This window comes from Gorilla gorilla, chromosome 3, assembly GCF_029281585.2.
Source record: "Gorilla gorilla gorilla isolate KB3781 chromosome 3, NHGRI_mGorGor1-v2.1_pri, whole genome shotgun sequence".
Lineage (NCBI taxonomy): Eukaryota > Metazoa > Chordata > Mammalia > Primates > Hominidae > Gorilla > Gorilla gorilla.
This window is the reverse complement of record NC_073227.2, coordinates 190429364-190450638: the sequence shown is the minus strand read 5'-3', so window position 1 is coordinate 190450638 and position 21275 is coordinate 190429364. Positions and strand designations below refer to the sequence as shown.

The 21275-nt window shown below is 38.5% G+C and overlaps 1 protein-coding gene across 15 annotated transcripts in view; it reads left to right on the top strand.

Moving 5' to 3' along the window:
• The window catches only part of NEK1 (NIMA related kinase 1), a 211149-nt gene that overhangs the window by 105065 nt on the left and 84809 nt on the right, over positions 1-21275 (top strand). For 13 of the 15 annotated variants that reach the window (XM_055385781.2, XM_031010079.3, XM_055385778.2 and 10 more), the window contains one exon: positions 19811-19942. In XM_055385781.2, the coding sequence (XP_055241756.2) occupies positions 19811-19942 (132 nt within the window). Of the gene's footprint in view, positions 1-13242; positions 14656-14778; positions 14851-19810; positions 19943-21275 lie in introns of those variants that run through there. The other 2 variants (XR_010133532.1, XM_063705642.1) reach the window with 2 other exon arrangements.

Below are 21275 nucleotides of genomic sequence, written 5' to 3'. Positions count from 1 at the left end.
AAACTAACAAACAGAAAGAACACCCACACCAAAACTCCATCTGTATGTCACCATCATCAAAGACCAAAGGTAGATAAAACCACAAAGATGGGGAAAAAACAGAGCAGAAAAACTGGAAACTCTAAAAATCAGAGTGCCTCTCCTCCTCCAAAGGAATGCAGCTCCTCACCAGCAACAGAACAAAGCTGGACAGAGAATGACTTTGGCGAGTTGAGAGAAGAAGGCTTCAGATGATCAAACTACACCTTGCTAAAGGAGGAAATTCGAACCCATGGCAAAGAAGTTAAAAACCTTGAAAAAAAATTAGATGAATGGCTAACTAGAATAACCAATGCAGAGAAGTCCTTAAAGAACCTGATGGAGCTGAAAACCATGGCACAAGAACTACATGATGAATGCACAAGCCTCAGTAGCCAATTTGTCAACTGGAAGAAGGGGTATCAGTGATGGAAGATTAAATGAATGAAATGAAGCAAGAAGAGAAGTTTAGAGAAAAAAGAATAAAAAGAAACAAAGCCTCCAAGAAATACGGGACTATGTGAAAAGACCAAATCTACGTCTGATTGGTGTACCTGAAAGTGACGGGGAGAATGGAACCAAGTTGGAAAACACTCTGCAGGATATTATCCAGGAGAACTTCCCCAATCTAGCAAGGCAGGCCAACATTCATATTCAGGAAATACAGACAACGCCACAAAGATACTCCTCGAGAAGAGCAACTCCAAGACACATAATTGTTAGATTCACCAAAGTTGAAATGAAGGAAAAAATGTTAAGGGCAGCCAGAGAGAAAGGTTGGGTTACCTACAAAGGGAAGCCCATCAGACTAACAGCTGATCTCTAGGCAGAAACTCTACAACCCAGAAGAGAGTGGAGGCCATTATTCAACATTCTGAAAGAAACGAATTTTCAACTGAGAATTTCATATCCAGCCAAACTAAGCTTCATAAGTGAAGGAGAAATAAAATACTTTACAGACAAGCAAATGCTGAGAGATTTTGTCACCACCAGGCCTGCCCTAAAAGAGCTCCAGAAGGAAGCACTAAACATGGAAAGGAACAACCAGTACCAGCCACTGAAAAACATGAGAAATTGTAAAGACCACCGAGGCTAGAAAGAAACTGCATCAACTAACGTGCAAAATAACCAGCTAACATCATAATGAAGGGATCAAATTCACACATAACAATATTAACCTTAAATGTAAATGGGCTAAATGCTCCAATTAAAAGACACAGACTGGCAAATTGGATAAAGAGTCAAGACCCATCAGTGTGCTGTATTCAGGAAACCCATCGCATGTGCAGAGACACACATAGGCTCAAAATAAAGGGATGGAGGAAGATCTACCAAGCAAATGGAAAACAAAAAAAGGCAGGGGTTGCAATCCTAGTCTCTGATAAAACAGACTTTAAACCAACAAAGATCAAAAGAGACAAAGAAGGCCATTACATAATGGTAAAGGGATCAATTCAACAAGAAGAGCTAACTATCCTAAATATATATGCATCCAATACAGGAGCACCCAGATTCATAAAGCAAGTCCTTAGAGACCTACAAAGAGACTTAGACTCCCACACAATAATAATGGGAATACTTTAACACCCATTGTCAACATTAGACAGATCAACGAGACAGAAAGTTAACAAGGATATCCAGGAATTGAACTCAGCTCTGCACCAAGCAGACCTGATAGACATCTACAGAACTCTCCACCCCAAATCAACAGAATATACATTCTTTTCAGCACCACACCACGCCTATTCCAAAATTGACCACATAGTTGGAAGTAAAGCACTCCTCAGCAAATGTGAAAGAACAGAAATTATAACAAACTATCTCTCAGACCACAGTGCAATCAGACTAGAACTCAGGATTAAGACACTCACTCAAAACCGCTCAACTACGTGGAAACTGAACAACCTGTTCCTGAATGACTACTGGGTACATAATGAAATGAAGGCAGAAATAAAGATGTTCTTTGAAACCAATGAGAACAAAGACACAACATACCAGAATCTCTGGGACACATTCAAAGCAGTGCGTAGAAGGAAATTTATAGCACTAAGTGCCCACAAGAGAAAGCAGGAAAGATCTAAAATTGACACCCTAACATCACAATTAAAAGAACTAGAGAAGCAAGAGCAAACACATTCAAAAGCTAGCAGAAGGCAAGAAATAACTAAGATCAGAGCAGAACTGAAGGAAATAGAGACACAAAAAACCCTCCAAAAAATCAGTGAATCTAGGAGCTGGTTTGAAAAGATCAACAAAATTGATAGACCACTAGCAAGACTAATAAAGAAGAAAAGAGAGAAGAATCAAATAGACACAATAAAAAATGATAAAGGGGATATCACCACCAATCCCACAGAAATACAAACTACCATCAGAGAATACTATAAACACCTCTACGCAAATAAACTAGAAAATCTAGAAGAAATGGATAAATTCCTTGACACATACACCCTCCCAAGACTAAACCAGGAAGAAGTTGAATCTCTGAATAGACCAATAACAGGCTCTGAAATTGAGGCAATAATTAATAGCTTACCAACCAAAAGAAGTCCAGGACCAGACAGATTCACAGCCGAATTCTACCAGAGATACAAGGAGGAGCTGTTACCATTTCTTCTGAAACTATTCCAATCAATAGAAAAAGAGGGAATCCTCCCTAACGCATTTTATGAGGCCAACATCATCCTGATACCAAAGCCTGGCAGAGACACAACAAAAAAAGAGAATTTTAGACCAATATCCCTGATGAACATCGATGTAAAAATCCTCAATAAAATACTGGCAAACCGAATCCAGCAGCACATCAAAAAGCTTATCCACCATGATCAAGTGGGCTTCATCCCTGGGATGCAAGGCTGGTTCAACATACGCAAATCAGTAAACGTAATCCAGCATATAAACAGAACCAAAGACAAAAACCACATGATTATCTCAATAGATGCAGAAAAGGCCTTTGACAAAATTCAACAACACTTCATGCTAAAAACTCTCAATAAATTATGTATTGATGGGACGTATCTCAAAATAATAAGAGTTATCTATGACAAACCCACAGCCAGTATCACACTGAATGGGCAAAAACTGGAAGCATTCCCTTTGAAAACTGGCACAAGACAAGGATGCCCTCTCTCACCACTCCTATTCAACATAGTGTTGGAAGTTCTGGCCAGGGCAATCAGGCAGGAGAAGGAAATAAAGGGTATTCAATTAGGAAAAGAGGAAGTCAAATTGTCCCTGTTTGCAGATGACATGATTGTATATCTAGAAAACCCCATCATCTCAGCCCAAAATCTCCTTAAGCTGATAGGCAACTTCAGCTAAGTCTCAGGATACAAAATCAATGTGCAGAAATCACAAGCATTCTTATACACCAATAACAGACAAACAGAGAGCCAAATCATGAGTGAACTCCCATTCACAATTGCTTCAAAGAGTATAAAACACCTAGCAATCCAACTTACAAGGGACGTGAAGGACTTCTTCAAGGAGAACTACAAACCACTGCTCAATGAAATAAAAGAGGATACAAACAAATGGAAGAATATTCCATGCTCATGGGTAGGAAGAATCAATATCGTGAAAATGGCCCTACTGCCCAAGGTAATTTATAGATTCAATGCCATCCCCATCAAGCTACCAATGACTTTCTTCACAGAATTGGAAAAAACTACTTTAAAGTTCATGTGGAACCAAAAAAGAGCCCGCATTGCCAAGTCAATCCTAAGCCAAAAGAACAAAGCTGGAGGCATCACACTACCTGACTTCAAACTATACTACAAGGCTACAGTAACCAAAACAGCATGGTACTGGTACCAAAGCAGAGATACAGACCAATGGAACAGAACAGAGCCCTCAGAAATAATGCCGCATGTCTACAACTATCTGATCTTTGACAAACCTGACAAAAACAAAAAATGAGGAAAGGATTCCCTATTTAATAAATGGTGCTGGGAAAACTGGCTAGCCATATGTAGAAAGCTGAAACTGGATCCCTTCTTTACACTTTATACAAAAATTAATTCAAGATGGATTAAAGACTTAAATGTTAGACCTAAAACCATAAAAACCCAGAAGAAAACCTCGGCAGTACCATTCAGTACATAGGCATGGGCAAGGACTTCATGTCTAAAACACCAAAAGCAATGGCAACAAAAGCCAAAGTTGACAAATGGGATCTAATTAAAGAGCTTCTGCACAGCAAAAGAAACTACCATCAGAGTGAACAGGCAACCTACAGAATGGGAGAAAATTTTTGCAACCTACTCATCTGACAAAGGCCTAATATCCAGAATCTACAATGAACTCAAACAAATTTACAAGAAAAAAACAACCCCATCAAAAAGTGGGCGAAGGATATGAACAGACGCTTCTCAAAAGAAGACATTTCTGCAGCCAACAGACACATGAAAAAATGCTCATCATCACTGGCCATCAGAGAAATGCAAATCAAAACCACAGTGAGATACCATCTCACACCAGTTAGAATGGCAGTCATTAAAAAGTCAGGAAACAACAGGTGCTGGAGAGGATGTGGAGAAATAGGAACACTTTTACAGTGTTGGTGGGACTGTAAAGTAGTTCAACCATTGTGGAAGTCAGTGTGGCGACTCCTCAGGGATCTAGAACTGGAAATACCATTTGACCCAGCCATCCCATTACTGGGTATGTACCCAAAGGATTATATAACATGCTGCTATAAAGACACATGCACATGTATATTTATTGCGGCACTATTCACAACAGCAAAGACTTGGAACCAACCCAAATGTCCAACAATGATAGACTGGATTAAGAAAATGTGGCACATATACACCATGGAATACTATGCAGCCATAAAAATGACGAGTTCATGTCCTTTGTAGGGGCATGGATGAAGCTGGAAACCATCATTGTCAGCAAACTATCGCAAGGACAAAAACCAAACACTGCATGTTCTCACTCACAGGTGGGAATTGAACAATGAGAACACATGGACACAGGAAGGGGAACATCACACACCAGGGCCTGTTGTGGGGTGGGGGTAGTGGGGAGGGATAGCATTAGGAGATATACCTAATGTAAATGACGAGTTAATGGGTGCAGCACACCAACATGTTACATGTATACATATGTAACAAACCTGCACATTGTGCACATGTTCCCTAAAACTTAAAGTACAAAAAAAAAAAAAAATCCGTTGTAAGTCTGATGGGATTCCCTTTAAAAGAGGCAATTTGGTTCTTTTCTCTAGCTGCCTTTAAGATTGTTTCTTTCACATTGACCCTGGATTGTCTGATGACTGTGTGCCTGGGTGATGGTCATCTTATATAGTATCTCACTGGTGTTCTCTGAATTTCTAGTGTCTGCATATCAACCTCTCTTGGAAGATTGGGGAAATTTTCCAGAATCATACCCTGAAATATGTTTTCCAATTTCCTTACTTTCTGTTTTTCTCTCTCAGGAATGCCAGTAATTCATTGGTTTGGTTGCTTTACATAATCTTATATTTCTTGAAGGCCTTGTTTGCTTTTTTAAATTCTTTCTCTTTATTTTTGTCTGACTGGGTTAATTCAAAAGACCAGTCTTCGAGCTCTGAAATTCTTCTTCTGCTTTGTCTAGTTTGTTGTTAAGGCTTCCAACTGTATTTTGAAATTCTCATAGTGAGTTTTTTAATTCCAAAAGTTCTGTTTGGTTCTTTGTTAATATCATTATGTCATCTTTCATGTCCTGGATCATTTTTCTGGCTTCTTTGTATTGGATTTCAACTTCCTCTCAGATCTTGTGGAGTTTCCTTGCCATCAATATTCCAAGTTCCTTATGTATCATTTTAGATATTTCAGTCTGCTTAGGATCCATTGCTAGGGAGCTAGAACGATCCTTTGGAGATGACAAAGCACCTTGGCTTTTTGTACTTCCAGAGTTCTTTCACTGATTCCTTCTCATCTGAGTGAGCTGACAATTCTTTTTTTGGATTTGTGTTTATTTGGATGGGGCTTATTTTTTTTCCCCTTGAAGGTGTAACTGTGATGTATGTTGTGTATGCTCGATTGGCTTCTTTTCTGGGTGCTTTTAGGGGGCCGAAGCTCCATATGGGTTTTTTGGTTGCAGGTAGGTTTGTGTGGTGGCTTTCTCAGATGCTGTTGTTTTGTAGTTTTTGCTTGGCGGTGTAATTCAGGCTGCAGTCCAGTAGATGGTGCCGAAGAGTAAGATACAGCAGATTTATTTAGGCTCTGTTCACTTTCATCGAGCCACCAGAGAAGCCCAGAAAAGGCCATTGGGCCCCAGCAGAAAGAACTGCTGCCATGTCCACAATCATGCACTTTGGCGGGATGAGAAGGTGAGAGATGACCCCCTTCTCCACGTTTGTTCCGAGGCATCGGCGCTGCCCCCTTCAGTGGTTAGTGCTGCACCCACATTTCCTGTTTCCCATTGGTGGCTTTGACAGGCTGCTCTGTCTCCTCCTTGAGGGGCAGTTTGTGCCAAGGGTTCAATCTGTGGGAGACCCCAAACTCCCTGAGAATCTGCTGGTGTCATGTACTTGCCAAAGTCAGAGTAGGTTGTGTAGTATGTCTGCGGGTGGTGGTGCAGTGGCTCAAGGGCAGAGGATCTACAAGCAAGGGAGTGGCACCACAGGTACACAACTGGTATGACAACTGCCATCTCAGTTTGGATCAGGGGTGGGTGCAGCATGGCTAAGTCAGCTGCTCACCCAGTTCTCTGTTTTCAGGAAGTCCTCTAATCGCCGCCAATAGTGTTGCCCTGGCTTGCAAGGGCTGAGGGGCTCCCCAGCTGTTTAGCAGCCAGTGTGTTGTCAGAGGGGTGAGGGGAGCAGAGACACACTCCCACCTACAGTTTCTGCTGGACTCTGAGTTCCTCAGCGGTCGCTATCAACCGGACTTTTGCTGCTTTCTTTCTCTCCACCCAATCTTCTTCACGTGGGTACTCCAACAGGTCCTGGCTCTGTTCCCTCTGTTTCCTTGTCAAAACTTGATGATTTACCAGTAATTCTGATCTTCCTTCTGAGGAGAACTGGCATGAGATGTCTGTAGTCACAATCTTGAAGCAGCGTCTGAATCTTATTTTTCCATCCATTCTAAATCTTTTGATTGGAGAGCTTAATTACATTGAAGATTGTTATTGATAGGTAAGCACGTACTACTGCATTTGTTATTGTTTTCTGGTTGTTTTTTGGTCCTTTTTTCCTTTCTTCCTCTCTTATTGTCTACTCTTGTGATTTCGTGCTATGTGCTAAGTTTTGATTCCTTTCTTGTTCTCATTTGTGTATCTACTGTAGTTTTTTGCTTTGTAGTTAATCATGAGGCTTACACAAAGCATCTTATAGTAATAATAGACTATTTTAAGCTGATAACAATTTAACTTTGTCACATGAAGATATTCTAGACTTTTACCCTCCTCACAATTATTTTGGCTGTCACAGTTTATACCTTTTTACATTTTGGACGTCATAACAACTTAATGCAATTACAGTTGTTTTTTACTGTTTCAACACTTAACCTTTATAATAGCAATTTGAGAGATTTACACACCATTGTTGCAGTAATGGAATATTCTGAATTTGAATATATATAAATACCTCTCTACCAGTGAGTTTTATACTTTGATATGTTCTTGTGATAGTAATTATTGTTCTTTTGTTTCTGGTTGAAGAACTCTTAAGCATTTCTTGTAAATCAGTTCTAGAGGTGATGAATTCCCTTAGCTTCTGTCTATCTGGGAAAGACTTTACTTCTATTTTATTTCTGAAAAACAGCTTTTCTAAGTATAGTATTGTTGGCTGGCAGGGTTTTTTTAATTAGCACCTTGAGTATATTATCCCATTCTCTCCTGACCTGCAAGATTTCTGCTGAGAAATCTGCTGATAGTCTAATGGCGAGCCCCTTGTATGTTGCTTGATGCTCTTCTCCCTCTGCTTTTAAAATTCTTTGTCTTTTACCTTTAATGTTTTAAATTATAAAGTGCCTTGGTGAGGACCTCTTTGCGTTGAACCTGTTTGCTAGTTTTCAGCTTCTGTAGATATGGATGACCATATCACTCCCGAGACTTGGGAAGTGTTCAGCAAGTACTTCACTTAAAAAGCCTTCTGTGCCTTTCTCCATCTCTTCTTTTTTTTTTTTTTTTTTTGAGACGGAGTCTTCCTCTGTTGCTGGAGGGCAGTGACGTAATCTTGGCTCACTGCAGCCTCCACCTCCTGGGTTCAAGCGATTCTCCTGCCTCAGCCTCCTGAGTAGCTGGGACTACAGGCACGTGCCACCACACCTGGCTAATTTTTTGTATTTTTAGTAGAGACAGGGCTTCACCATGTTAGCCAAGATGGTCTTGATCTCCTGACCTCGTGATCCTCCCGCCTTGGCCTCCCAAAGTGCTGGGATTACAGGCATGAGCCACCATGCCCGGCCTCATCTCTTCTCTTTCTAGAGCTCATACTGTGACATTTGTTCATTTCATGGTGTTCCATAATTCCTGTAGGCTTTCTTCACTTTTTCTCTATCTGGGCAACTTCAAAAGACCTATCTTCAAATTCACAGATTGTTTCCTCTGCTTGATCTAGTCTGCTGTTGAAGCTCTCAGTTTTTAACAATTTCATTCATTTAATTCTTCAGCCCCAAGATTTCTGTTTGGTTCTTTTTATGTTATGTATATCTTTATTGAGTTTGTGATTCATATCATGGATTATTTTGCTGATTTCATTGAATTGTCTATTCTCTTGTATATCCCTGAGTTTCCGTAAGATCATTACTTTGATTTCTCTATCAGGTAATTTGTAAATTTCCATTTCTTTGGGGTCATTATCTGGAGAATTATTCCTTTGATGGTGTCATGTTTTCCTACTTTTTCATGTTTCTTGTGTCCTTGCATTGATAACTGCACATCTAGTGGATCAGTGACCTCTTCCAAATCTATAGAGTTGCTTTTGTAGGGAATGATTTTACCTATAGATGATTGCTAGGGGGTCAGTTGAGCAGGGTGCATTGGTTCTGTGGGTGGTGGTGCAGTGGCTCAAGGGCAGAGGTTCTGCCTCTGGTTCCAGGTAGGCACGGTAGTGTAGTGTCCATGCAGCTCCTTCAGTTGTAATCAATTTGAGTAATGGCTGCAGGTACTTTAGCCATGACTGTAGGAGTGTGTGACAGCAGTGGTAGCAGCATAGGTTATTAGGATTCTCAGTGGCAAGGGCTTTAGTGGGGGTCCTCCTGCTCTTGTTTATCATACCGTGGGGAGACTTTGTTGGGGAAATCCTTCTTGTTGTCAGATTTGGCAGAGCTCACAAGCAGCCTACAGTGGTGCTAGGGTCCTGGGCCCACTGTCTTCCTGAATTACTATGATACTTGTGACTTGAGTACAAGTTCACCCTCTGAGGTATGGGTAGATGAAGCTGTTCTACAAAGGTGGGGACTGACTCTAAGGCATTCCCCAGTAGGTTGGGCCCAGGTAGCAGGGATATAGCTGTGACTCTGATCCTGAGAGTCAGGGCACAGCACTGGCATGGGTCTGGAGAAGAAGAGATGTTCTAGAGGCTTGGACCCTAGGGAGCAGGGCATAACTGCAATTCAGTTTCTGGAGCCAGTAGGGCACAGTGGCAACTTGGACACCAGGAGAGGAGGTTCCTTGTAGTGGTGACTCTGGCATGGCAGGACATAACAATGGACCAGACTTTGTGAGGCTGGGTGCAGCAGCAGCAAGGGCCCATGAATGGTGGGGCACAGCTGTGACTTAGGCATTGGGGGAAGGGAATAGCACAACAATGACTCCACCCTTCTGTATATGGCCATACTTAGCCTGTGCTTCACAGGGTTTCTGCCACTCCCTTGCTGTTCTCTGACATTCTTAAGTCACTCTGGTCAAAATGCAGTTATCTATTCATTGTTTTTGTCCTTTTTTGTGGGGCAGAGGGTAGAGCATTAGGCATTTGTAATTTGCCATCCTGCTGATGTCACCACCCTCCTTGCCCGGCTGCCTGGCTGCCTGGCTACCTAGCTGCCTCCTTCCCTCCCTCCCTCCGCCCCTCTATGGTTAGTTTCTATTGCCTTCAACCAAAGAATCTTAACCGATTTACCATGTAAAATGCTCAGCATGGTACCTGGTGAATAGTAACACAAATAAATTCATTGGGAATTCTGTGTCTCATGATATTCCAGAGCTGTGCATAAGGAAATGTTCAGGAAACATCTGTTTATTTAATGCACACTGGTATAGTGGGAAAAAAATGAGACTGGGAATGAGAATACCTGATTTTGGTCTCAGCCTTACCAATTAATTAGCTTGTTTGAAGATTGACTTAATGTTTGTGGCCTTTATTTCCTCGTCTAGATGAAGGGCATATTCTCTAATGTTGCTCTATCTAAATTGTATAGAAAAATAGTATCCATAATGTAAGTATTTAGATCCAGCCTAATATACAAAAAAAAGATTAAAGTTATTTAACTATTATTTCAATAGAAAGTCTAATATAGCATAATCTAGATGTTATATTGGGGGGTAGTGTTCATATATCTATCTTTACTCATTGACCGTTACTCAGGAGTGGTTAACATGGAATTCAGAATTGAAGCTAGCATTATTAAGCCCCCTAAAATATTAATGTAAAGTTTGGCAGTATGTATGTTGGTGCATTTTCTTCAGTAAAACCATGTGTATTTCCTTGGATTCTCAAAAGTATAATATTTTCAATCTAACAAAGGATAAAAGTCACTGCCCTGTAACCAAAACAGCATGGTACTGGTACAAAAATAGACACATAGAACAATGGAAGAGAATAGAGAACTCAGAAATAAACCACATACCTACATGGAACTGATCTTTGAAAAACCTGACAAAAACAAGCAATAGGGAAAGGATTTCCTACTTAATAAATGGTGCTGGGAGAACTGGCTAGTCATATGCAGAAAATTGAAACTGGATCCCCCTTCCTTAAACTTTATACAAAAGTTAACGCAAGATGGATTAAAGATGTAAATGTAAAACCCAAAACTGTAGAAATCCTAGAAGAAAATCTAGGCAGTATCGTTCAGGACACAGGCACAAATAAAGATTTCATGATGAAATGCCAAAAGCAATAGCGACGAAAGCAAAAATTGGCAAATGGGATCTAATTAACTAAAGAGCTTTTGCACAGCAAAAGAAACTGTCATCAGAGTGAACAGACAACCTACAGAATGGGAGAAAATTTTTGCAATCTATCCATCTGACAAAGAGCTAATATCCAGAGTCTACAAGGAACTTAAACAAATTTACAAGAAAAAAACAAAAATGTCCATTTTTAAGCATTAAAAAATGGGCAAAGGACATAAACAGACACTTCTTAAAAAGAAGACATGCATGCAGCCAACAAACATGAAAAAAAGCTCAACGTCTCTGATCATTAGAGAAATGCAAATCAAAACCACAGAGAAATACCATATCACGCCAGTCAGAATGGCAATTATTAAAAAATCAAGAAACAACAGATGCTGGCAAGGTTACAGAGAAAAAGGAATGCATTTACACTGTTGGTGGGAGTGTAAATTAGTTTAGCCATTTTGGAAGACAGTGTGGGGATTCCTCAAAGATCTAGAAGCAGGTACACCATTTGACCCAGCAATCCCATTACTGGGTATATACCCCAAATATATAAATCATTCTGTTATAAAGATACATGCATGCGTATGTTCATTGCAGCACTATTCACAATAGCAAAGACATAGAATCAACCCAGATTTCCATCAGTGATAGACTGGATAAAGAAAACACGGTACATATACACCATGAAATACTATGCAGCCACAGAAAGGAACAAGAACATGTCCTTTGCAGGGACATTGATGGAGCTGGAAGCTGTTATCCTCAACAGACTAACACAGGAACAGAAAACCAAACACCTCATGGTATCACTTATAAGTGGGAGCTGAACGATGAGAATACATGAACACATTGGTGGGAACAACACACATTGGGGCTTTTGAGGGATGTGGAGGAAGGGAGAGCATCAGGAAGAATAGCTAATGGATGCTGGCCTTAATACCTGGGTGATGAGTTGATCTGTGCGGCAAACCACCATGGCACACATTTACCTATATAACAAGCCTGCACGTTCTGCACATGTACCCTGGAACTTAAAAGTGAAGGAAAAAATCACTGCCTTAACTATTGTGATTCTTTGGCAGTATATACCTAATTTTATAAAATTTTCTCTTTGACATATTTAATGATAAAAATTGTAGTAGTAATTGGGATTTAGATATGGAGAACAATATGTGATGATGGGTCCTTTTTTTGGGAGGGCCAAGTAATATAGTGTTACGTTTTCAGCAATCATGTATGCTATATTGTGAATGAAGTATGTAAGGAAGATCGATTCAGTTTTTTAAAAGGGTAGCAATGTTTTAAGAATTAAAATTCAGTGAAAAATAGAATTAGGGAGATTCTGTCTTGGTTAGGTTGGATAAAATATTTTGAATGTAAATTCTTGTGTATTTCTGTTTCCATCTTTGTCTTATTTTTAGACTTTCCATGCATGCCTGTAAGGCTCCCCACAGGGTGTACACACTCATTGCTTCTGGCTACCTTGTTCTTATTCTTAGATATTCTTATAAAAGCATTATGGCAATACTAGTTAAGAAAATTTATTCAAATACAAATACTTTTATACTATTGGTTCTTCAAAGATAAGGTTTTGAGACGTTAAATATGAATTTGGTAAGATTTGGCCATGATATATCTTTAGGCTGTATAAAACTGTGTGAAATTACTCTATTCAAAATATGAAATTAAGTCATTTAATACTTTCCTAGCATACATTAAATCCTTACTGATAAGTCAGCATAAAGATGAAAATATGTTTGTTATTGATCAAGAGTAGGCAGACATCAAGAGTAGGCACACTGGTGGTTTCATGTGTTTATAAGCCTCGCCTCACTATTTGGTGAAATTTTGAGTTTTGTCATTTGGTGGCACTGCTGCTTAATTTTTCAGCACATGGCAAAATTGACACGTGAAATAGAAACAGTTTTACAGCGATAATTGAAAACCTTTTGTGACAATAAAAGCAATGTTGAAAAGCCTTAAATTTATGAACCTTTTGAGAAAAATGGCTAAGAAAAAAAAAGCTTCTAAAGCATTTCTTTTAAACCTGAATTATGAAACTTCAGGTCAATGTTTTATCTTTTTTTTGCACATTTTTATATTTAAAACTGTGGTTAAACTTTGAAAGACTGTGCTTTGTTTGTTTTGTTTTGTTTTGTTTTGAAACAGGATCTTGCTCTGTCACTCAGGCTGGAGTGCAGTGGTGTGAACATGGCTCTCTGCAATTTCGACCTGCTGGGCTCAAGGGATCCGCCTGCCTCGGCCTGTCTATAGCTGGGACCCTTAGCACACGTCACCATACATAAGCTAATGTTCTTATTTGTTGTACAAATGGAGTCTCACTGGTCTGGTGAGACTCCAGTGAGACTCCATTTCTACAAGAAAAAAGAAAATTAACTGGGTCTCAAACTCCTGGGCTCAAGTGCTCCTCCTGCCTCAGCCTCCTGAGTGCTGGGATTATAGGTGTGAGCCATTGCACCCAGTGAAAAAGTATGTTTAGAATGAAATATATATTATAGATTTAGCTGGGTGATCAATTGTGTAATAAAATTGGGTCATTCTTTGTTCCAAATTTTTATATTTTTCTCTTATATGAAACTTTATATTGTTTTCCTGGTTTAGTTAATTTTTGTGATATGTCATATTTGCTCAACTTTCCGTATAAAAGGCTTAGTGTAATGGTTTATCTTTCAATAATTAGAAGTATATTATCATCTTTTATCTCAAGATGTAGTTAATATTGAAAAGCTTTAAGGTTCTGATTATAAATAATACACCATGATGTTTATACAGAAGGCCCAATTCAACTGTACTAATAAGTTACTTAAGTATATGACATTAGCTTATAATGATGTTGCCACATCTCAGTAGTCATCCTGAACTACCCATAAATTTTCAGTAACTTAGTTGTCTTCTTAAGTGATTGTAAGAGTTAGTAATCTGTCTTTGTTCATTTATTTAGATTCCATGTCTGAATTTGTCTGTTTAGGTTCTTCTAATCTGTTTGGTTTAGTTGACCCAGAGGAGAGATCAGTATGCATTTGATTATAGAACATAAGCATTTACTGAAGGCTGCTGAAGATCATTATTATAAAAGTGCCAATAAATTTGTCTCTCACAATGCTCAAATTTTAATTTCTGATCATGGTTAAGATAGGAGGTTTTTGTTTTTAGTCTGCATTCTAAAGATGAGAAACTTGCATTCTGAAACTTAATACATTTCATCAGGAACTAAAACCAGACTTGTAGTGTTTAAGCCAAATAACCTTATTTAATGGAAACCAAATAAATAACAATTGCTACTATTTATTAGGTACACAGATGTGTACTTTATGTAAATTATCTCATGCAGTCCCTATAGCAGAGAGGCAATGAGTACAGCATTTCTATTTTAGAGAAAAACTGTGAGGTTCAGAGAGGATAAAAACAATGAAAAATCACAGGACTGGTGAGTGTTTTGGGATTTGAATGTACAACTGTCCTACTTTATCTGTGTTTTATGGCCTTCCCGAACAATGAATGGCTGACCATTGGCTGCTCTGCGAAAGCTGTTCTCACTGGCGCCCCTCTTGGCTTTACAGAGTTAGTTCTTTCTATATTTTTTTGTTTCATTCTTCCCCAGATCGTTTAGTACTTATCTCTTTATTTTTTTCTCTGTAACATACTGATTGATTTATGTGTTCTTTTTTCTTTTCTAATTTACAGTCCCCTCAGAGAAAATATTGTGTCTAATTCATTTTGGATATCATTATCTAGAACTGTGCTTGGCCTTAATAGGTATTAATATGTATTTTAATTTATCGATAAATTAATTTTTATCAAATATTGTGGATTTGTCTTCTCACAGAAATCGTGTCAGATTGATGTATCGAAATAGCAGGCCAAACGCGGTGGCTCACACCTGTAATCCCAGCACTCTGGGAGGCCAAGGCAGGCAGATCACGAGGTCAGGAGTTCGAGACCAGCCTGGCCAACATGTGAAATCCCATTTCTACTAAAAATACAAAAATTTGCTGGGCATGGTGGCACACACCTGTAATCCTAGTATGTGGTAGAGAAGTGATTACTGATTTAAATAAAAATAGCAGAATGTGTTCATTCAAAGTATATTTCTTTTAAGTAATCATCTAGAGAAATAACATATTTGTTCTAAAAATACTGCTACTATTCAGAACAACTTTGGAGCTTGTTTTTATTCTCTCAGTGTATGAAACCTTATTTGAATTTATATTCTATAGTAATTAAAACAAACATAAAGTTTCAAAATATTTAGATATAATCTTTCAAGGTGATAATACTGTTATGTGAGCTCTAGATATTTTTAAAAGTTATTTGTAGTAACTTTTTTTTTTTTTTTTTGAGACAGAGTCTCACTCTGTCGCCCAGGCTGGAGTGCAGTGGCACAATCTCAGCTCACTGCAACCTCTGCCTCACGGGTTCAAGTGATTCTCCTGCCTCAGCCCCCCAAGTACTTGGGACTACAGGTGTACATCACCATGCCCGGCCAATTTTTTGTATTTTTAGTAGATAGAGGGTTTCACCATGATGGCCAGACTGGTCTCAAACTGATGACCTTGTGATCCACCCGCCTTGACCTCCCAAAGTGCTGGGATTACAGGTGTGAGCCACTGCGCCCGGCCTATTTGTAGTAACATCTTAAATATCAGTATACTTTTTCAATAATACTGAACTATGGGACTAAAGCAATGTTTCCACCCTTTTTTGAACAAAATAAATACAGGCATACCTTGTTTTATTGTGCTTCATAAATACTGCATTTTTTACAAATTGAAGGTTTGTGACAACCCTGCATCAAGCAAGTCTATCAGTGTCATTTTCCCAACAGCTTTTGCTCATTTTGTGTCTTTGTGTCACATTTTTGTAATTCTTGCCATATTTCAAACTTTTTCATTATTGTCATTATATCTTTGATATTACTGTTGTAATTGTTTTGAGGCACCACAGACTGCACCCATATAAGATGGGAAATTTAATTGATGAATGTTTGTGTTCTAATTGCTCCACTGACTGGTAGTTCCCCTGTCTCACTCCTCAGACCTTATTCCCTAAGACAAAATAATATTGAAATTAGGCCACTTAATGACTTACAGTGGCCTCTTAAGTATTCAAGTAAAAGAAAGAGTTGCATGTCTGTCACCTGAAATCAAGATTAAGCTTGGTGATGAAGGCATATTGAAAGCTGAGACAGGCACAGAATTAAGCCTCTTGCGCCAGTTATCCAAGTTGTGAATGCAAAGGAAAAGTTCCTGAAGGAAATTAAAAGTGCTACCCCAGACCAGGTGCAGTGGCTCACACCTGTAATCCCAGCATGTTGGGAGGCCGAGGCGGGTGGATCATGAGATCAGGAGTTTGAGACCAGCCTGGCTAACATAGTGAACCCCATCTCTACTAAAAATACAAAAAATTAGCTGAGCGTGGTGGTGTGTGCCTGTAATCCCAGCTACTCAGGAGGCTGAGGCAGGAGAATCATGTAAATCCAGGAGGGAGGCGGAGGTTTCACTGAGCCAAAATAGTGCCATTGCACTCCAGCCCGGGCAACAGTGCAAGACTCCATCTCAGAAAAAAAAAAAGTTCTACTCCAGTGAACACACATGATAAGAAAGCGAAACAGCCAGGTGCCTGTAGTCTCAGCAACTCGGGAGACTGAGGCAGGAGAATTGCTTGAGGCCAGAAGTTTGAGACTAGCATGGATGACATAGTGAGAACCTGTCTCTGAAAAAAAAAAAAAAAAAAAAAGACAGAAAGAAAAATTAGCTGGATGTGGTGGCACACACCTATAGTCCCAACCACACTGAGAAGCTAAGGCAGAATGATCATTTGAGCCTAGGATTTCAAGGTTGCAGTGAGCTATGATTGTGCCTGGATCTGCACTCCAGCCTGGGTGACAGAGCAAGACCCCATCTCTTAGAAAAGAAAGAAAGAAAGGAAGAAAGAGAGAAAGAGAGAAAGAGAAGAAAGAAAGAAAAAAGAAAGAAAGAAAGAAAGAAAGAAAGAAAGAAAGAAAGCAAAACAGCCTTCTTGCTGATATGGAGAAAGTTTTAGTGGTCTAGACAGAAGATCAAACCAGCCACAACATTCTCTTTGGCCAAAGCCTAATCCAGAGCAAGGCCCTAACTCTCCTCAATTCCATGAAGACTAGGAGAGATAAGGAAGCTACAGAAGAAAAATTGTTGGCTAGCAGAGATTGGTTCATAAGGTTTAAGGAAAGAAACCACCTCCATAACATGAAAGTGCAAGGTGAAGCAGTAAGTGCTGATGGAGAAACTGCAGTACATTATCCAGGAGATATAGCTAAGATCATTGATAAAGGTGGTAATACTAAACAACAGATTTTCAGTGTAGATAAAACAGCCTTCTATTGGAAGAAGATGCCATCTAGGACTCTCATAACTAAAGAGAAGTCAATACCTGGCTTCAAAGCTTCGGAAGACTGGCTGACTCTCTTGTTGGGAGCTAATGCAGCTGGTGACTTTAAGTTGAAGCCAGTGCTCATTTGCCATTCTGAAACTCCTAGGACCCTTAAGAATTATGCTAAATCTATTCTATTTGTGTTCTATAAATGGAACAACAAAGCCTGGATGACTGCACATCTGTTTACCGCACGGTTTGCTGTAAATATTTTAAGCCCACTGTTGAGACCTACTGGTTAGAAAAAAAAAAATATTTCCAAATATTGCTACTCATTGACAATGCACCTAGTTACCCAAGAGCTCTGATGGAGATGTATTATACAAAGAGATTCATGTTGTTTTCATGCCTGCTAACACGACATCCATTCTGCAGCCAATGCATCAAGAAGTCATTTTGACTTTCAAGTCTTCTTATTTAAGAAATACATTTTTTTAAGGCTGTAGCCATAGATAATGATTCCTCCAATGGATCTGGGCAAAATAAATTGAAAGCCTTCTAAAAAGTATTCATCATTCATCATTCTAGATGCCATTCAGAACTTTTTTGATTCATGGAGTTAATGTCATGTTAATGTTAATGTCAACATTAACAGGAGTTTGGAAGAAGTTGACTCCATTCTTCAAGATTTCACTGGAGGAAGTCAGTGTAGATGTGGTAGAAATAGCAAGAGAAGTAGAATGGCAAGGGGAGCCTGAAGATATGACTGAATTGCTACAATCTCATGATAAACTTGAATGGATGAGGAATTGCTTCTTATGGAGGAGCAAATAAAGTGGTTTCTTGAGGTGGAGTCTATGAAGGTGAAGCTGTTTTGAACATTGTTGAAATGACAAGGGATTTAGAATATTTTCTAAACTTAGTCGATAAAGCAACAGCAGGGTTTGAGACGACTGACTCCAGTTTTGAAAGAAGTTCTACTGTGGGTAAAATGCAACAGCATCACATGCTGCAGATAAATATTTTCATGGGCTGGGCACAGTGGCTTACGCTTGTAATCCCAGCACTTTGGGAGACTGAGTCAGGACAGTCATTGAAGCCAGAAGTTCAAGACCAGCCTAGGCAATATAGTGGACCTCATCTTTATTTAAATAATAAAGAATTTAAAAAATATTTTTACAAAATCAAAAGAATATTTTCATGAAAGAGTCAATGGATGCAGCAAACTTCATTTTTGTCTTATTTTAAGAAATTGTCACAGCCACCCCAACATCCAGGAGTCACCACCCTGATCAGTCAGTAGCCATCAGTATCAAGGCAAGACCCTCCACCAGCAAAATGATTACAATTCATTGAAGGCTCAGAAGAATCATTAGCTTTTTTTTTTTTTTTTTAGGAGTGAGGTGTTTATTAAGGTGTGTACATTGTTTTTTAGACATAATGCTGTTGCACACTCAATAGGCTACAGAATCGTGTAAACATAAATTTTGTATGCTCTGAGAAACCCCAGAATTTGTGTGACTCACTTTATTGCAATATTACCGTTATTGCAGTGGTCTGGAACCAAGTGCGTAATATCTCAGAGGTATGCCTGTATTGTTGTAAAGTGAAGGTCTAGAAGCCTAAATATTAAGATGGTATTATTACTGTATTTTTAGAAGATACTCAATAAATATTGTGTTTGAAATGTATACTCCCCAGAAAGTCTTGTTTCCTAGATTGAGGAAGACTAGGAATAGGGAGTAGGGAGTAAACTTCCTGCTGTGTTACTATTGTCATACCCATAAATGTCATTTCCTTGTATTAATTCAGGGTTCATAATCTTACTTTGTTTAGAGTTTAAATGGCAAGATAAAAACAAGCACATGTGTTAATACAACATGATGTTTTCAGTGAAGTAAATCTTATTACCTGGATCTGTTTCTCCTTCCATTCTCATTTATGTTGGCATTTTTATGAGGGCTCTTATGTTGAGTAATTGATATTTGAACTTTGAGAAGATTGTACCCAAACCTGCAGGAATTACAAAAGCATTTCTTTTAGAAGTGTAAGATTAACAAAATCTTACACTTGAATCTTTAAAAGACAGTTTTTCAGGATCATTTCATGAAACATTGATAATGCAATGAAAGCGGGTTATTTAGGACTATGTGACATGACTATGTTTACATCTGAGACCAGAGATTTTTTTCTCTAGTCACTGCTCTATCCCCAGCATGTAGCATCATAATGCCTTGCTCAACAGATAATTCAGGAATGAAAAAACTACTTGTGGATAGAGTGGATAAATAGTGATCTGGTAGGTACCATTTTATTTCTTCATACGAATATAAAATCCCTAATGTATTTAATAAAATCTTTTTTATAGTTGGTGGCTAAAGGAGTTAAGAGTTCTGATGTTTCTCCACCTTTGGGACAGCATGAAACAGGTGGCTCTCCATCAAAGCAACAGATGAGATCTGTTATTTCTGTAACTTCAGCTTTGAAAGAAGTTGGCGTGGTAAGTTTCCTAAGATTCAGAACTCCTCAAAGTCAAAAGATTATTTAAAAGGAAATTAAATTTAATGAAATCACATTAATCGCTAATGTCCCTTTCAGGTTTTTCTAAGGAAAAAAATTACTTTTTAAGGGATTTTAGTTTACTCAGAATACTGGACCTCATTGTTTATAAGTTTTATATCTAGGACCACCTGGTAGATGAAAATATATCACAATAACTCTTATATTACTTTAAAAGAATATTGAAAAAATAAAATATACAGAGAAATGTACTGAAAATAATACTATAAACATTTTTCTACCCAACCCTCATGATTAACAAATGTTCACTTTAAAAAGAATAATGTCTCTTTGGTGCTAAATTAGCTCTAGGAATTAGGTCCAACACATGTTTACATTTATTCAAATATTTGTGACATGGCAAATGTTAGAGGACTCAGTAGAACTAGTTAATTCATCAGTTATTCCTTTTACCTTCTACTTCTGAATCTCTATCATGCCCTACAGATAGTAAAACAAAGAAACAGAGACAAATAAAAAGCTTAAACTTAGAAGTATATTTCAGGTATCTGTCTGAAGTGTGAAGACTGTTCAGGGGTTAAGAGAAGTGGGCTCATAGTGTGGAGCTGCTGCCTAGAATTCAACAGACAGAAGGAGAAAAGTCTACTGAATCAGATAACATAATAACTTCATTTTCCCCTTTCCTGGTAATGGATGTCTGTGCCTTTTATTTGTTTAGTTTCAGTAAATATTTGCAGACAAAATTGGTACACTAGTTGGTTTTTTTTATAGCCTTTGGGTTGATTTTGAAAGTAAGACTCAGTAGGAAAATATAAGTTTCTTGATCATTCTCAAGAACTTCATGTAAGAAACTACTGTTCTTCAAGTAGGCTTAGTCACTTTTTCTTTCTGATAACGACTTTGCGTGTGCCACGTTGTTACTCCAACTTTAGATACCACTGTGTGGTCCCTTCTTGGTACCCAGTCTCACATCTCAATAGCTGTTCATCTCTCTGGTTGTAGGACTGCTAATTCCTGACTACTTTACTGGGTAAAATGTTCTTTGTCTCATTGCTTCATATATTACTTTGAAACTGACCACCAAATTTTTAATTTTTTTTAAGTATTACAAAATTCGAGGTAATCCATATAACTGAACGGTTTTCTTTCTGTGTTGTGTTGGTAAATGTCACTTACTTAAAACTTAGAAACTTGTTCTTTGAATCTTCTACATGCCTTTGCTTTCATAGCTTTCATAACTGCTAATTTCTTCTTTTCGTATGTTTTTTAATTTTAGATAGTCTGGATTGCTTTGACAATGCTAATTAGAAGAT